The sequence below is a fragment of the Chiloscyllium plagiosum genome, unplaced genomic scaffold (genome assembly GCF_037043375.1).
Source record: "Chiloscyllium plagiosum isolate Xiang-an unplaced genomic scaffold, Cpla_swu_hap1 HiC_scaffold_34, whole genome shotgun sequence".
In the NCBI taxonomy this organism is placed as follows: domain Eukaryota; kingdom Metazoa; phylum Chordata; class Chondrichthyes; order Orectolobiformes; family Hemiscylliidae; genus Chiloscyllium; species Chiloscyllium plagiosum.
The window spans coordinates 47,934,275-47,951,105 of record NW_028270172.1 but is presented as its reverse complement, the minus strand read 5'-3'; the positions used below and the strand labels follow the sequence as shown (position 1 = coordinate 47,951,105).

Genomic DNA, 16,831 nt, shown 5'->3' with positions numbered 1-16,831 from the left:
TTATCTAATAATGTGCACCTCTCCAATTTCCAATATTATACAGCTATCAAATCTCCAACAATATGCACCTCTCCAGTTGTCTGTATTGCTCTGCATGTTCAATGTCTGTAATTTTCTCTCATTTTGGGAGTGTGGAGATGTCTCCAATCTCACATACAGTCAGTTCTTCTTTATTGCAATGGTTGCATTCGTGTGCAATCCTACGTTTTAGAAAAATCATGCATTAGAAACAGCACTTAAAGTATTGTTGTTACAGTCAAAAGATGTTTAAAAGTTTGCACTTTAGAAACAACGTCCCCAATTCGTCAATCGTGTTACAGTGAAATGCATGTTGTAGCAGAACGATCTGTAATGTCCATCTCCTCGATCTCCTGCAACATGTGGCTCTATTATCCCACAGTATTCAATTACCTAAAAAAGCAGCTCCAATCTCCCACAAATGTATATCCTTCACATGTTCACCTATGTATCTCTTCAATCTCTCGCAAAGTATAGCTCTAATCTTCACATCATTTCCAATAAAACCCAGATTGCTTGAATTTCCCTGAGACACAGTCATCTGAATTTCTTCCCTAACCTCAGGCATTACATAAAGGGTTTGGAGCTTCAACACCTAAAAGCAGGGATTTTTTTGCGGCCAGTTAATGCACAGTTGTGAGAAGATAAAATCACTTCATCCTGAAAGATAATTATCTGAATTGAAAGAAATCTAGATAGCTCTTTTATGTCCCAAGTCCTTCTGCTCCACTGTTGTTTGCAATTCCAATATCTTTCTTCATGTTGTGCTTTACAGAAGCGTTATCTGTGACTGCTACTTAGCTTTATAACAAGACCATTAAATATAAAGCTAAGTTCAAAAATGACCATGAATATTATTCATTATCCAGGTGTAAAACCCTGGATTATCAAATGGTGTAACAATCACAAGTACAGGTTCACTTTCATTTCAACCTCAGCCCCAGTCAAACACTCCTCTCTCCTCTGTCTGTTTCTGCAGGCCATGTAGTATTGGTGGCTGGCTTCACATAAAAGCATTTTCCACTTTTATTAAGATGCCAGATTAGTGCATTCATGAAACTTTGTTTAACAGATTATTTTTCAAACAAATGAATCCTGGAAAATGTATAATTCAATTGCAAAAATGTTTAAACTATACACAAATATTTTGATTATAATACAGCAAAGGATTAGTGCACCTATAATAAGACTCTGTAAATTTTAAAGGTCTATATTCCACATGCATGCATGATTTGATTGGGTACAGTCAGTACATTGCTTGTTATCAACAGTTCAAACGATATGCTGTTTGATACCATTTGCCAGTTTTTGGGATACTTAGCCTACTTTAGCATCACTGTGGCACTGAAACCAGTCAGTGTTTGCAAAACTAACAGTGTCCAATATTAAATGTAATTGGGAAACAGTTTCTTAATAACCCTGAGAGTGCAAAGAATTATGCTGACAATTAATTTAGGATTATCAGTCTGGTTTGCAATGTGGTGCATCTGCATGTACTGAAAGCTACATATATTAATACACGGGGCTCTGTTCTTAACAGATAGAAAAAATACCTGCAGACACTACACCTGTTACAACACATAAAAAAGTTGACAGACATATTAAGGTTCATTCCTCTGGGCAATGCCTTAACTAATCAATCAGAGTCAACCTGCCTTCGTTTAAAATTTAAAGAAACCATGGCAGTTAATTGTCAGGTCATCATTAACTGGTGCATTCTACAAAACAATTCCTCTGTCAATCAGAGTCCAAATGACAACCAATCAGTACTCTCCTATCTCAGTTAAAATGCCATTTTGTTTTACATTGGTATTTATCATGAGTTGTCCTGATGTGTGTAAGATGAAAACCTTTGACAAAATCTCTTTTCTCAGCAATATCAAGTTCTGTACGAGCAAACGTCAACATATTAACGTGTGCCTTTACTTCCCTTTGTGCTTTTCAGTTCGTAAACATCTCACTTTTGAAAAAGGTAATGAGCCGTAGAATATATTACACACCAAGTAAAACAACTATCACTGTTTATAACAACTTTCTACTGCAGAACAGACCTTCCAGCCAAAGCACAATTGCCAAATTACACAGTTCACAAGCCAGAGTTAATATAAGACACAAAACTTCCTACAACCTGTCAGTGCGAGTGTAACTCTTACATACTTTTAGATTTTGCTTTCATGAAGATATGCAATCTAAAAACTCATGACATAAGCACTGACAGAAACCATAGACCATAAGCATAACAAGACTGGAGGGAACAAGACTGACAAATATGATCCCTAGTGTAACCTTCTGAATCACAAGCAGATATACACCAAGGGGTAAAGAGCTGAAGTACAGCAGTCCCAATAGCCAGACTAGAATCCTGCCTATTGCACGACAAAGAAAGGGAGTGCAATTCCAAATTGCCCACTGCTGAGACATTGAGGCTATTGAACCAAAATTGGAGTCGTAGAATTCCGTCACTGATGCTGAGCTCTGAGATTGTGGGGATTCCCTTTGAACCTCCATGATGGTTATAACCAGACAGTTTGAGGATCGGGAAGGGCTTCCAAAGGAAGATAACCTTTTTGGAGTCAGCAGAAGCTCAGATGGGCTATCCATGGCAAACTTTCTATTCTTCTCCTTGCATACAAGGACAGCAAGAATATTATCATCATCTGGGAGTCCACCAACTTCATTGACTAATACACTGGTCTCATACCTGCAGAAGGGACAGCTAATTATACTTTGTGAGGAGTCTCCAAGGTCTACAATTTTGTGCAGGCATCTGGCACAGACCCTGTGAAAGCATTCCAACAACTTGGGTCTCCTGTTCTTCAAATTGTAAGGGTTGTAACAGATTTTGCATTCCAACTCCTCAGAAGAAAACCACTGTTTCTCAATAGAATTCTCTATAGTCTGGCAATTCATAATGAACTGTTCAACCACAACAGCAACAGTTTATTTTAGAAGGTCATTTGTGATATCCAGTTTAACATCAGTAAATCCAGACCGGAAGCAGCATTGCACATGGATAACCCTTCGCCTGTCCTTGTGATTGTGGTCCCAGGCACGTAAACTATCAGACAATCTGCAGAGAGAGAAAGAAGGCACACATTGTTCATTGTGTTGAAGCTTTAAACTCTGCTCAGAAGAACAAAGATTTTAATTGTTATTATGTTGTAAGTGAATGGTTCTCAATAGGACTGTGATGTTAACCAATGAGTAGCGAGCCATTTATATGCTTTATAGGGTTTGTTCAGCAAATCTGCTGGTAAAGACCTTCAACACAAACACCAGTTGATGAATCAGTACTCAAGGACCAGGATTGCAAAATGAACTTTATTCTTTGACCAATGCAATTCAAACTGACTAGTCGATCTATATTTGTGAATGTATTCATTGTTTAAATAAGATAGAAGTTCATGTAAATGCCTTGAAGTTTAGTTAAGAAGGCAATTTACATTGTCAGAAAAACAGAAACTAAAGGGCAAATTTTTAAAACGTGAATAATAAATTTAAAACCGCTATCAGCAAGAACTGTTCCTGAAATACTGATCAATACTTAGAACAATTTGCACCCTGGTAGAGGTAGAAATATTTGAGACATTTAGAATGCAAGTAGATATATTAATATAGGGATGACCAAACTTTGTGAATCCGAATCTCAGAAATATGGAAGCCATTACTATAGTTTAACTCTGTTTCCATTGATAATAGTTAATACTGATGCCTCACAGCACGAGGGATTTGGGTTCAATCCCAGATTCGGGTTCAATCCCAGATTCGGGTTCAATCCCAGATTCGGGTGACTGTCTGTGTGGAATTTGTACATTCTCTTTGTGTCTGGGTGGGTTTCCTCTGGGTGCTCCAGTTTGCTTCCACAGTCCAATGATGTACACTTTATGTAGATTGGCCATACTAAATTGCCCATAGTGTCCAGGGATGTGCAACCTCAGTGTATTAGCCATGGGTAATTCAGGGTTACAGAGATAAGTGTGGGGGTTTGGGGGTTGGGAGGGGGGCAGGCAGGGTGACTGAGTCTGGGTGGGATCTCTTTGGCGGGTTGGTGTGAACTCCATAGGCTGAATGACCTGCTTCCATACTGAAGGGATTCTGTGATTCACTTGAATAATTCTAGTTGCCTCAATACATCTGCAGGGGGCGGTACAGGGTCACATCTCGGCTTAATTGCTGATCCTACCAAATATTGAGACTTCGGTTGTATTGACTGGCAATGGATTGTTTCCATATCATTCAGCAGTCCCCCATTAAAAGATGTAGGCAGGTTTTAAAGAAGTTGTCTAGCTGAAGAATTCTCCCAAACCAAACAGTGGAACATTTGGAAAGGCGAGTCAAAGATTGATCAAAAAGGTGAGTTTTAAACCAGTCTAATAGTGAGGAAGCTGAAGAGGCAGAAACCTTACCGGGAGGTGGGGGGGCAGGAGGAGTTGCACAGTGTCAGGCCAAGTCCAAAACTAATATGGCACAGTCACATGGTGAGTTAAAAAAAGGTTTTGCCACAAGCAGTACACCATGACGAGTGTCCCCTTCTCTCTGAGGCACTGTCAGAAGACGGAGAATATTGGCAATGTTACAGAGTCTGTGCTAAATAACAATGTTTTCATTTTTCAAAACTATGTTTTCATCTACTTTTTCTACATGTGTTGTTATTTGGACATTCTATTGTATATTGAGGGTGACCAACCTAAGGCCCACAGACCACATTCAGCCCATTTCATACGTCCCCACATCTGCTTTAATTTATAGCTCAGTCACAGATTTTGCAAAGAGCTGTTCCTGTTGCAGACTCCGCAGTGAGCCAGTCAGCAAAAAATGTGGTGGGGGGGGGGTCAATCTAAAATTGGAGAGATAGCAGTAAGCAGTCTGAGGCCTGCAGCCATAGTGGTATGTCTGCGGCCTGCTTCTGCTTTCGGTACAGGTCTCCAGCATCAGCAATATTTCACAGGAGGAAAAGAGCAGAATCTGGAGCTAGGGAGGTACCCTTTCACCGCAATCAGCCTCATTCCTAGGGACCTTCTCGCAGCAGTCATTAAGGCAGAAGTAATACTGAATGCATTTTCTGTCGGGCAACCTTGCTCCTATTGTATAAAGGAAAGTTCTCAGTCACATACTGGTAGAGCTGGCCTTTTTGTTAGAGGCACCCTGGATGGCTGTGACAATCAGAGCCAAGCAGGAGTGTAGAATCCAGGCCAGCTTGATCAGGTCATCTTGGCTAGTCATAGATAGCCAACCGAGGTCACCACCTCCAAAAGCCAAAGAAAGAGACAGGCAACAACTGTTCCTGGCTCCCATGGGGAAGTGGCTGGAAGGAGCCTGAGCTCTGGCTGTGCAGCTAAGACACCAAGAAACCACAAGCTCCAACCTTGTTGAGCGACTGGTTGGGATTGGCAGCTCGCAGGTTACTCCCCCAGTAGGTAACCTGCATGGTGGGACATGTTGAAATTCCTGCAGTGGACTACCACCTCCAAGCGCTGCAGCACTGCCTTGAGTTGCCATGCATTTTCAGATTTCTGAAGCCGTTTTGCTGTTCATGGTCATTTATTCTGAGTTTCTTTGAGATCAGTGAAGTTTAGAGCGCAAAGCCCCTTGGATAATATTCTTGCAATTAAAGCAGGTAGAATAAAACACATTAAAATTGAAAAGAAAGAGGGAGTGACGGAGAAAGAAAAGAAGAAATAAAGATGTGGGTGAGGAAGACAGAGAAAGCCCAGGCTGAAAGTCAGCAAATTTTAAACTCCAGCTTTCATGAATATTCTGCTGAGACCATAGAAATTAGGAAAAGGAGGAGGCCATTCAGCCCCTCAAGTTGCTCTGCCATTCAGTATGATAATGATTGACTTTCTATCACAATGTCACATTCCTGCTCTCTCCCGAAAGCCCTTGCCCAGTTTAGAGTGTGCCTTGCCAGAGGTGATGCGAGGTCAGTGTTAGCTAAATTTCTTAGGTCAGCTTCAGCTGCCACCCCCTTCCCCGATAATTGTGAATTGGGGCTGATTCTTTTTTTCTTTCAACCTTTGCCTGACCAAACGTGTGAAAAATGACTATTATTAAGCTTTGAGGCTTGGCACTTTTTAATTGTCATTTATATTCATTAATCATTTCAAGTAGCAATTTATTGTTTTTGGATATTTTTGATGAATTTCATGTTTACTGTTGTGGTTCTCTGAGAATGATAAAAACTGAAATATGATCTGTCCATATGGATAGACTGGTCACCACTGCCCTAGCTAAAAATGGCCTCTTCACTGTGACCCATAATAAGGCATTATATCAGGTTTCAGAGATGGCACTTTAATTTATAGTATACAGTTTAAGATAAATGGTGTAAAACTTACCTCCCAATGCAGAGCCTCCCTCGATAGGTCAGACAATTGAAAACAAGAGTCAACACTCCTGTTTTTTTTTGCACGTCACATTAAATAAAGCATGAGCCAGGAATGAAGACTCATAATTTATAATTCACAATTTGTATGGAAAATATTTAACATAATTTTGCATAGAGAAGAACTGGTAAATTAACAGATTGAATGACAAATCTATTATTAGAATTTCCCACCTCATAAAAAGCTGTCTGGGAAGAAGAGGTTAAAAAGAAATCTATTCAACAATATATCACATCTCTCGGAACACCTCAAGACACTTTACGTCCAATTAATGGTTTCCTCCCACAGTCCAAAGATGTGCAGGTCAGGTGAATTGGCCATGCTAAATTGCCCGTAGTGTTAGGTGCATTAGTCAGAGGGAAATGGGTCTGGGTGGGTTTCTCTTTTTGGGCAGCACAGTGGCACAGTGGTTAGCACTGCTGCCTCACAGCGCCAGAGACCCGGGTTCAATTCCCGCCTCAGGCGACTGACTGTGTGGAATTTGCACATTCTCCCCGTGTCTGCGTGGGTTTCCTCCCACAGTTCAAAAAAAACGTGCAGGTTAGGTAAATTGGCCATGCTAAATTGCCCGTAGTGTTAGGTGAAGGGGTAAATGTAGGGATTGGATCTGGGTGGGTTGAGCTTCGGCGGGTCGGTGTGGGCCGAAGGGCCTGTTTCCACACTAAGTAATCTAATCTAATTACTTTGAAGTTCAATCAATGCTGTTTTGTAGATGAATGCACCAGCAATTTATTCATCATGAGATCTCATAAATATTAATGAGCTGATTGAGTTGTTCATCTGATTGTTTGCATTGGTCTAATGAAATTATTCATTTGTCTGAGAGTCTGAGTTGTTTCAAATGTAGCATGATAATGTTGATGGAGGACAGGTGCTCGCTAGGAAAGAATTAAAGAAAAAAATTGATGTGCTCGTGATTGTGTTAGACCACATAATGGAGCCTGCAGAGAGTTGGGTTCCTATTGAGTCAGAAGTTGAGAAGTTTATTGACAATTAATTATATATACCAATATGAAATCCAAGACTTACATCAGTTCTGATATATGTGATAGTTCAGTTCTCATGCAATCTTGTGTTCTAAGAAAAATGGTGCAATAGCTGTACCTTTTAAACTAATGGGGCTGGAACCCAAACTAAAGCCAATAAGGAAAGTTCGCATTCTACAAGAAACAGTGTAAATTATTCAATCCCATTAACGCCAATTTGCGATGAAGAAACATGCATTATAGTGGAACCAATAGGTCCCATCTGAGTTATGTATTTACTTATATTAGTATTACATTACTTACATAGTTAATACTTATGCTAGCAGATTAACAGATAAATTGGCTGGCTGCTTGCTAACAGATCAACTGATTGAACAGAGATGGGGGATCACTTATATGACAGCATCACATGTTATGATATCATCTAGTTGTCTTAAAAATATAGTGCACTTTTGAAATAAAAACATAAAATGCTGGAGATCTCTTGCATCTGCAGTACATTGATTTTATTTTAATGCTTCTGTGACACCTGTGCAACAATACAGTATCCCCTATTTTACTCTTTAACAAATGCAGAACCTGTTCTGATAAATATAGATAAGGATGAACATCAGCGTATTATCTTTATACATTAAGACGTCAGTTTGATAGACATATAAAACAACTAGATCTAGTCCATAGACTATCATGGTTATAGTATGCAAAGCCGTATTCTGTGGTGTGCAATTCATTGGTGTGGACAGATGTGCTTAACACATTACGAATGTATGTTTGTTGCCAGAGAGATACCTTCTGTGTCAGAATCATCATCTTGTTTGTTTGTTTATCATGTACAAGTCAGATGTCTTGTCTGTTTCATTGTAGGATTAGAGCATTATTTGTGCTCGTGTCATACAACTGAGCTGGATACAACAGCTCAGATTTTCCAATGAAGCATAGATGAGAGTTATGCATGGGGACCCTGCAGAATCCCCAGTGTAGCAGACAGTTGGGAAATGCCTGGGAAATTCTCTACACTTGAACCCTCTGAAAGTATCCAGTGAAAAATTCAGAGGCCTCTGCTGCAGTTAAGTAAATGGTTACCCAGGGAAAGTTAGATGATTAAAAATCTAAGTAACTATAAAACTGCCTCTCAATTTACCCTGCCAACGATTGGGAGGATGTGATTGCATTGGATAGGGTGTACAGGAGATTCACTGGGATCTTGTCTGGGATGGAAAGTTTCAATTACGAGGAGAGGCTGGACAGGCTGGGGCTGTTTTCCATGGAGCATTGGAGGCTGAGGGGTGACCTTATAGAGGTTTATAAAATCATGAGGGGCATAGATAGGATGAATAGCCAAGGTCTTTTCCCCGGGGTACTGGAGTCCAAAACAAAAGGGCATAGGTTTAAGGTGAGGGGGGGAAAAGATTTCAAAAGGTACCCAAAGGGCAACTTTTTCACGCAGAGGGTGGTATGTGTATAGAATGAGCTGCCAGAGGAAGTGGTGGAGGCTGGTACAATGACAACATTTAAAAGGCATCTGGATGGATACATGAAAAGGAAGGGTTTAGAGGGATATGGGCCAAATGCTGGCAAATGGGACTAGATAGAACATAGAACATAGAAGAATACAACGCAGTACAGGCCCTTTGGCCCTCGATGTTGCGCCGATCCAAGCCCACCTAACCTATACTAACCCACTATCCTCCATATACCTATCCAATGCCCGCTTAAATGCCCATAAAGAGGGAGAGTCCACCACTGCTACTGGCAGGGCATTCCATGAACTTACGACTCGCTGAGTGAAGAACCTACCCCTAACATCAGTCCTATATCTACCCCCCCCTTAATTTAAAGCTATGCCCCCTTGTAATACCCGACTCCATACGCGGGAAAAGGTTCACACTGTCAACCCTATCTAACCCCCTAATCATCTTGTACACCTCAATCAAGTCACCCCTAAACCTTCTTTTCTCTAATGAAAACAGCCCCAAGTGTCTCAGTCTTTCCTCATACGATCTTCCTTCCATACCAGGCAACATCCTGGTAAACCTCCTCTGCACCCGTTCCAGTGCCTCCACATCCTTCCTATAGTATGGCGACCAAAACTGCACACAATATTCCAGATGCGGCCGCACCAGAGTCTTATACAACTGCATCATGACCTCAGGACTCCGGAACTCAATTCCTCTACCAATAAAAGCCAGTACGCCATATGCCTTCCTCACCGCACTATTTACCTGGGTGGCAACTTTCAGAGATCTGTGTACATGGACACCAAGATCCCTCTGCTCATCCACACTACCAAGTATCTGACCATTAGCCCAGTACCCCATCTTTTTGTTATTCTTCCCAAAGTGAATCACCTCACACTTAGCTACATTGAATTCCATTTGCCACCTTTCTGCCCAGCTCTGCAGCTTCTCTATATCCTGCTGTAACCTGCCACATCCTTCCTCACTGTCAACAACTCCTCCGACTTTCGTATCATCCGCAAACTTGCTCACCCAACCTTCTAACCCCTCTTCCAGGTCATTTATAAAAATGACAAACAGCAATGGTCCCAAAACAGATCCTTGCGGAACACCGCTAGTGACGGCACTCCATGAAGAAACTTTGCCATCAACTACTACCCTCTGTCTTCTTCCATCCAGCCAATTCCTAATCCAAACATCCAACTCACCCTCAACGCCATATCTCCGTATTTTCTGCAGTAGCCTACCATGGGGAACCTTATCAAACGGCTTACTAAAATCCATATATACCACATCTACCGCTTTCCCCTCGTCCACCTCCTTCGTCACCTTCTCAAAGAATTCAATAAGGTTTGTGAGGCACGACCTGCCCTTCACAAAACCATGCTGACTATCCTTGATCACATTATTCCTATCCAGATGTGCATAAATCCTATCCCTTACAATTCTCTCTAAGACTTTGCCCACAACAGAAGTGAGACTCACCGGCCTATAGTTACTAGGGTTATCCCTACTCCCCTTTTTGAACAAGGGAACCACATTTGCTATCCTCCAGTCTTCTGGCACTACTCCTGTAGACAAAGAGGACATAAAAATCAAGGCCAATGGCTCTGCAATCTCCTCCCTTGCTTCCCAGAGAATCCTAGGATAAATGCCATCAGGCCCAGGGGACTTATCTATTTTCACCTTTTTCAGGATTTCCAACACCTCTTCTCTACATACCTCAAAGCCATCCATTCTACTTATTTGTGACTCAGTATTCGCATCGACGACAATGCCCTGTTCCTGAGTAAATACTGAAGAAAAGTATTCATTCAGTGTCTCCCCAATCTCTTCCGCCTCCACACGCAACTTCCCACTACTATCCTTGACTGGACCTATTCCTACCCTAGTCATTCTTTTATTCCTAACATACCTATAGAAAGCCTTAGGGTTTTCCCTAATCCTACCGACTAAGGACCTTTCATGTCCCCTCCTTGCTGCTCTTAGCTCTCTCTTCAGATCCTTCCTGGCTACCCTATAACTCTCAATCGCCCCAATTGAACCTTCACGTCTCATCTTGAGATAGGCCGCCCTCTTCCATTTAACAAGGGATTCCAATTCCTTATTAAACCACTGCTCCCTCGCACGACCCTTTCCTCCCTGCCTGACAGGTACATAATTATCAAGGACACTCAATAGTTGCTCCTTGAACAAGCTCCACATATCATTTACACTCTTGCCTTGGAGTCTACTTTTCCAAGCCACACATCCTAAGTCATGCCTCACCGCATCATAATTTCCCTGACCCCAGCTATAACTCTTGCCCTGTAGTACACACTTATCCCTCTCCATTAACTTAGGATATCTGGTTGGCATGAATGATTGGACCACAAGAGTATGTTTCCATGCTGTCCAGCTCTATGACTCTATAAGTGGGAAAAGACAACCATACAATATTAACACTGAGAACAATCTCTGAAGGTTATGACAGACTGGTTAGTTCCTCCCAGGACCAATTGTTCCTATCTTGATGGGTGGTGCTTATTGTGTTATATCAGTTAACCCTTTCAGGTACTGTCTAATGCAACGTCCTATTTCTCCAAACTTTTTTATTCTTTCTCTCTCACATGTGCTGCCAGACATGTTGAGTATGTCCAGCAACAACAATATTTTGCTTTTGTAAAACATATGCCAGGTTTAAATTTAAAGTTATTATCAACTATATTCATTGCTTGTGCTGTAATGCATTTAATGAATCCATCTGAAGGAATGATTGATACAATTATTCAAATAAAACCTCTTAATAGAGTTTAAGATTGGTTTTGCTGGCAATGAATTAGAAGAATTATGTATAAAACATTGTAAAACCACAGTTTAAATGCTGTGAGGAAGACAAGTTGGCAAAACTGTTTGTAACAAGAACCTTGAGTATAAGACATGGGATGTTTTACCTTCAACTAAAGAAATGGGTCTGCCCCTGATCTGAAAGACGACATCACCATCAATACAATACTCCATCAGTATGACATTGAAAACCAGTTTGAATGACATGCTCATGTCTTGTAGTGCAGCTAACTCTTTGATTCAGATGAGAATTAAACCAACCTAGTATTGGCTCGTTTGAATTGAATTATTTAAAAAAGTCTGTTCACAAGTGGCTGAGATTTTTACATGCAATTTGCATTCCACAACTCTATCAATTTTCCCACAATTATGGAAAACCAGGAACACTGATAAAAAATTAAAGAGGCTAATGAAGGGCGGCACAGTAGTTAGCACTGCTTCCTCACAGTGCCAGGGACACAGGTTCACTTCCAGCCTCAGGTGACTGTCATGTGGACATTTCATGTTCTTCCCATTGGCTGCATGGACTTCCACCAGGTGCTGTGGTTTTCTCCCACAGTCCAGATGTGCAGGTTAAGTGGATTAGCTAGGCTAAATTGTCTGTAGTGTCCAGATATGTGTAGGCTAGGTGGGTTAGCCATGGGAAATGTGGAGTTATGGGAACAGGGTGGATGTCTGGGTTTGGGTGGGATGTTCTGTAGAGGGTTGATGCAGATCGATGGGTCAAATGACCTCTATCTGTGTTGTAGGAATCCTATAAAGGAACATGAAACAATCACTTCAATTATTAACTCTTTAAGAGCAATTGAAATTGATACATACTGACTGGATAACCAGCTATCTTGTGTTTTCTGGGATCGTCCACTAATTCTACGTTTGCCCCACATCCCAATTCTTAGCTCCCAGGATAGCATTTGTCTGCTATTTCTCAAACAATGACTGGAAGTATGCTGGAAAGTCTCATCTTGCCAATGTCCATGTTAGACTAAGCTAATACTTATCATTGTCATGAATGCACTGTGGGACTTACTCAGCCATGAGGGGGAGAGCAACATGGACTGGCTTGTGCAAGAGAGCAAAATTTAAGAAAAAGTTTGAAACACGAAACGGAGAAAACTTTCAGCTCGTAATAATAATGGAACTTATTTTTTCTGTCAGTTCTTGACTACTTGTTCCTCAGTCCTGACATTGCTTAGTCTTCCAACCTTCACTACTATCTGCTCCACCACCATAAACCACACCATTACCCAAACCCAGGCCTGAGGAGCTTGAGTGGAAGAGGGTGCATTGGGAGTTGTGGTTGAAAATGATGGGGAGTCCATGCACTGACAGCTCAATTATGGCTGAGCAGGCCCAAGCCCCAAATACAGTCCCCAAATTCACTCACTCCAAACCCCAGATCATGCCTTCCATCCCCACTCTGACACTTCTTCTGCTCAGTGTCTCCTGACAACATATCTCCATCCTATTCCAAGCCTTAGCCCCCAATCTGAGCCATAGTCTCCTTTACCTTACTCAGGAGTGACAGGTGTCTGACTACTTCTCTTGTGACTTGCTATCCTCTAGGATATGGGCAAAGAAGCTCAGATACGCTTGGATTTGCCTTCACACTCCCAGATTATCACAGCACCTTTGTCATGTTCACCACCAGCTCCTTAAAGATATAAGCTCACTCCTTGCAATCAGTCTTGGTGTTATTGCATGGCATGATTATTTCCTATAATCACAATGCTCATGGTATTAAAACAATCACTGATCACAGACATATTCGGAAACCTTCCTAAAAAATCATGACCCTCTTTTTTTTTCCTCAGTTGCAACAGCCATCTCTCATAAAAGAACGAAGGAGGTCAACCTTAGTTGTTTACCATACCACACTGTTCAAAGATGGCTGTGTGTCCAGACTGCTAGATGGATGTCTGGATGTCCATTTGGATCTGCTGAGGTTGTTACAAGTCCAGTTTTGATTGCTGTGCAAAAGGTAGGATTGGATTTCCAATATGTGTCAACCTTCTCAGTTGATAATACCGATGCCTATTTTGGGATTGATCACTCTGCATATACTTTCTGGAAAGAACCCTAAGCTTTTCAGAGTTTGATTTGGAGGTGCTGGTGTTGGACTGGGGTGTAAAAAGTTAAAAAAAAATCACACAACATCAGGTTATAGTCCAGTGTAGACAACCACCTGATGAAGGAGCAGCGCTCCGAAAGCTAGTGCTTCTAATTAAACTTGTTGGACTATAACCTGGTTTTTTAACTTTCAAAGCTGGTTGTTTAACTCACATTGTCAATAATCAATTCAAAGCAGGTCTATGTCAGTTAGATAGAGATACATAAGCTAGGGTAATGATAATGGTCACTCTCCTTCATTGGCAGTAGAACATTACACCTTCAAATAGTTTATAGTTTGTTGGTCTGGAATGGCTTGAGCAATGAAGTAGATTGTTACACGTTGGTTATCATTGAGAAAAGCTGTAAATTGGTTTTTGAAAGAATGGCCTCCTTGTTCTCATGGTTTGAATAGCATGGATTGTTTATGCATTTTCAGAAGTTCATTATTATAAACAAAAGAGCACCACAAGGGTGCCATGTCAATCCACCTAATGTTCTGTACCAACTTCTTCCCAGTGTTTGAAGAAGTCAACCTAAAGATTCAATCCACACAAGCATCCCTACCTGAGCTATATGATCTAATTCAGTGCTTACATAGTCTATTCTGCAAAAGATGAATAAATAATTTCTTTTGGATACCAAACACTGGTTCAGCTTCCTAATCAGCAAAGAGAAGAAATAACAAGCAACTTCATTTGCATCTCAGCAACAACTTTGTATTTTGAGCAGTGGCTTGGCCTGACAAGTAACGATCTGCTGTTTTCTCTGGAATGTCTAAATTTGAAGATGTTCAAGTGTGACTCCATAGCTAAGTCACAGAAAGATTCCAGCTTCCAAGCACACCCTCAGTTGATGTTCTAATATGATGAATATTGTATTCTCAAATTACTGATAAAAGACATTGATCAGGAGAAATTAGTTCGAAAAAGGCGAAATCTTCCCAGGCTCTGAACAACATGGGCCATGGCAAAAAAAAATTGGGGAAATCAAGCAAAGCTTTTCTCAAAAGAGAGAGCAACATCTCATTTTCTAACTAAAGTCTGGACATCAAAACACGATTCTCGCTGGTGAACAATGAGAATCTGAACAATTGATTTGGAGGCCTAGGGGTAATTTTGACACCGAGCCATCATTCAATAAAAATGAAAATCCAGAGATTTGTATTACTGGTAGCTGAATAAATACTGTCAATTTTATATTAACAACAAAAGTCAATAACAGACCCACAAGTGTAACATTAATGACATTGGCAAAACACTGAACTAACACTAAATTGTAGTTGTAACTTCAGTTAAACACAGACTTCAGTCTTGCCAGTAATACAAAGTAAGGACATATCTGTTGTACAGGTGAAGTATGAGATAAAGATAGGTCTTGTACTTTATCCCACCTTTTATGACCTCAGGACATTCTAAAGTGCCACATTTAAATATGTTACCACCATAGTGCCAAAAATGTGCCTACTAATTTATCCACATACTTCCACACCCAGCAATGAAATAAATGATCATATCTCCAGAAGAACTCCTCTACTAATTTTCACATAGTATAATGGTATATTTTAAATCCATCTGGGAAGATCTTTTGTTTATTATTTCATCTCAAATCCAATGCTAACAAATCAATGCTCTTTCAGCACAATTTCAGAATGAAGGGCCAATCATGACTGAGAGGGGGCGAAATTTCTTCACACAAAGGATTGTGAATCTTGGGAATTCTTTACTCCAAAAATCATTCATCATCGTTGAACATAGTTAAGGCTGAGACAGGCAGATTTTTGGTTTTTCCAGGCATCAAGAGTTTTGAGGTAAGGCAGGACAATGGAGTTGAAGCCTGAGATCAGCCATGATCATTGGACCGTATGGTTTTCTCCCTTTCCCTATACATTTTATGTCTTGACTACTGCACTGAACTCTAAGACCAGGTCTTGTGTTCAATTCTCTGACATGGGGCTTGGATCCACAACCTTCTATTTTCTTGGCAAGAGCATAAGCAACGGTTGTCATCAACTGATTGCTTTTGACCCTCAGTTAATATGATTAATATGGATTTCATATATCTACTGTATCCAAGGAGTAAATACGCAGCAAAACCAATGAAATGCATTAAATTCAAAAGTCCTCAGGGTGTGCTTGATTGTCGGTTCATTTAGGTGACAGTATCTTTTTGATGAGTGATTGCATCAATACAAAAAGCAAAAGACTGCAGAAACTGGTATTCTAAAATTTAATAAAATGTAAATTGTTAGTTTCCCAAGGTACAAAAACAGACACATGACATGACTCTTATTACCCTCTTCCTTTAGAACATGCAAAAAAAAAGCATAAAAGGGTTACTTAAAGCTCAAAACAACATACAATGCCATTCATTAGAAAATACTGAAAATATTCCAACAGCATGTGAATGGTGAGAAACAAAGACAAAAGGATGACCTTTCACTTGAAATATTTTTCTGATGGATTCCCTACTCTTTTGGGCAGACGTGTCTCCAGCACTTGGGGTCATCTCGACACTCTGTGCCTTCAACAGTCCTTAACAGATGACCTTATTGTGACATACACAGGCTACAAGAATTTCAGACATCATTGATGGGCTAAACTAAAGTATTCGAGGAGAAAGTGAAGTCTGCAGATGCTGGAGATCAAAGTTGAAACTTTATTGCTGGAACAGCACAGCAGGTCAGGCAGCATCCAGGGAACAGGAGATTCGACGTTTCGGGCACAGGCCCTTCTTCAGTTTATACTAAAGTATTACCTCAAACATTATTGCTGAAGTGGTCTGGCTGTGGCATTCTGCAAAGCTCAGTGACCTTTCTTTAGAGAAATGCTATGTTGGTGTACTGGCTTCATTTGATAGTTCTAGGTACGGATGCCTGACCTTGTGTACTAAGCTGATGTTGGAAAGATAAAAACCTGCATAACATGCCTTGTGTGATCCTCTTCCTTTAGAGCATGCAACAAGATATACACAAAGGGATACCACAGCTGCTCCCATAGTAGCATCCAGTGCAGTTCACCATGAAAACAGGCACCTTTGAGGCAAACAA

General features: G+C 40.7%; 1 protein-coding gene across 1 annotated transcript in view; it reads right to left on the bottom strand.

Annotated features, from left to right (window-relative positions):
- Positions 1 to 1,024: 1,024 nt before the first annotated feature.
- Positions 1,025 to 16,831, bottom strand: part of LOC122564332 (E3 ubiquitin-protein ligase RNF182-like) — a 29,072-nt gene continuing 13,265 nt past the window's right edge. The window contains exon 2 of the mRNA XM_043719053.2: positions 1,025 to 3,088. Coding sequence (XP_043574988.2) covers positions 2,191 to 2,928 — 738 coding nt within the window. The 5' untranslated portion in view covers positions 2,929 to 3,088 and the 3' untranslated portion in view covers positions 1,025 to 2,190. The remainder of the gene's footprint in view (positions 3,089 to 16,831) is intronic.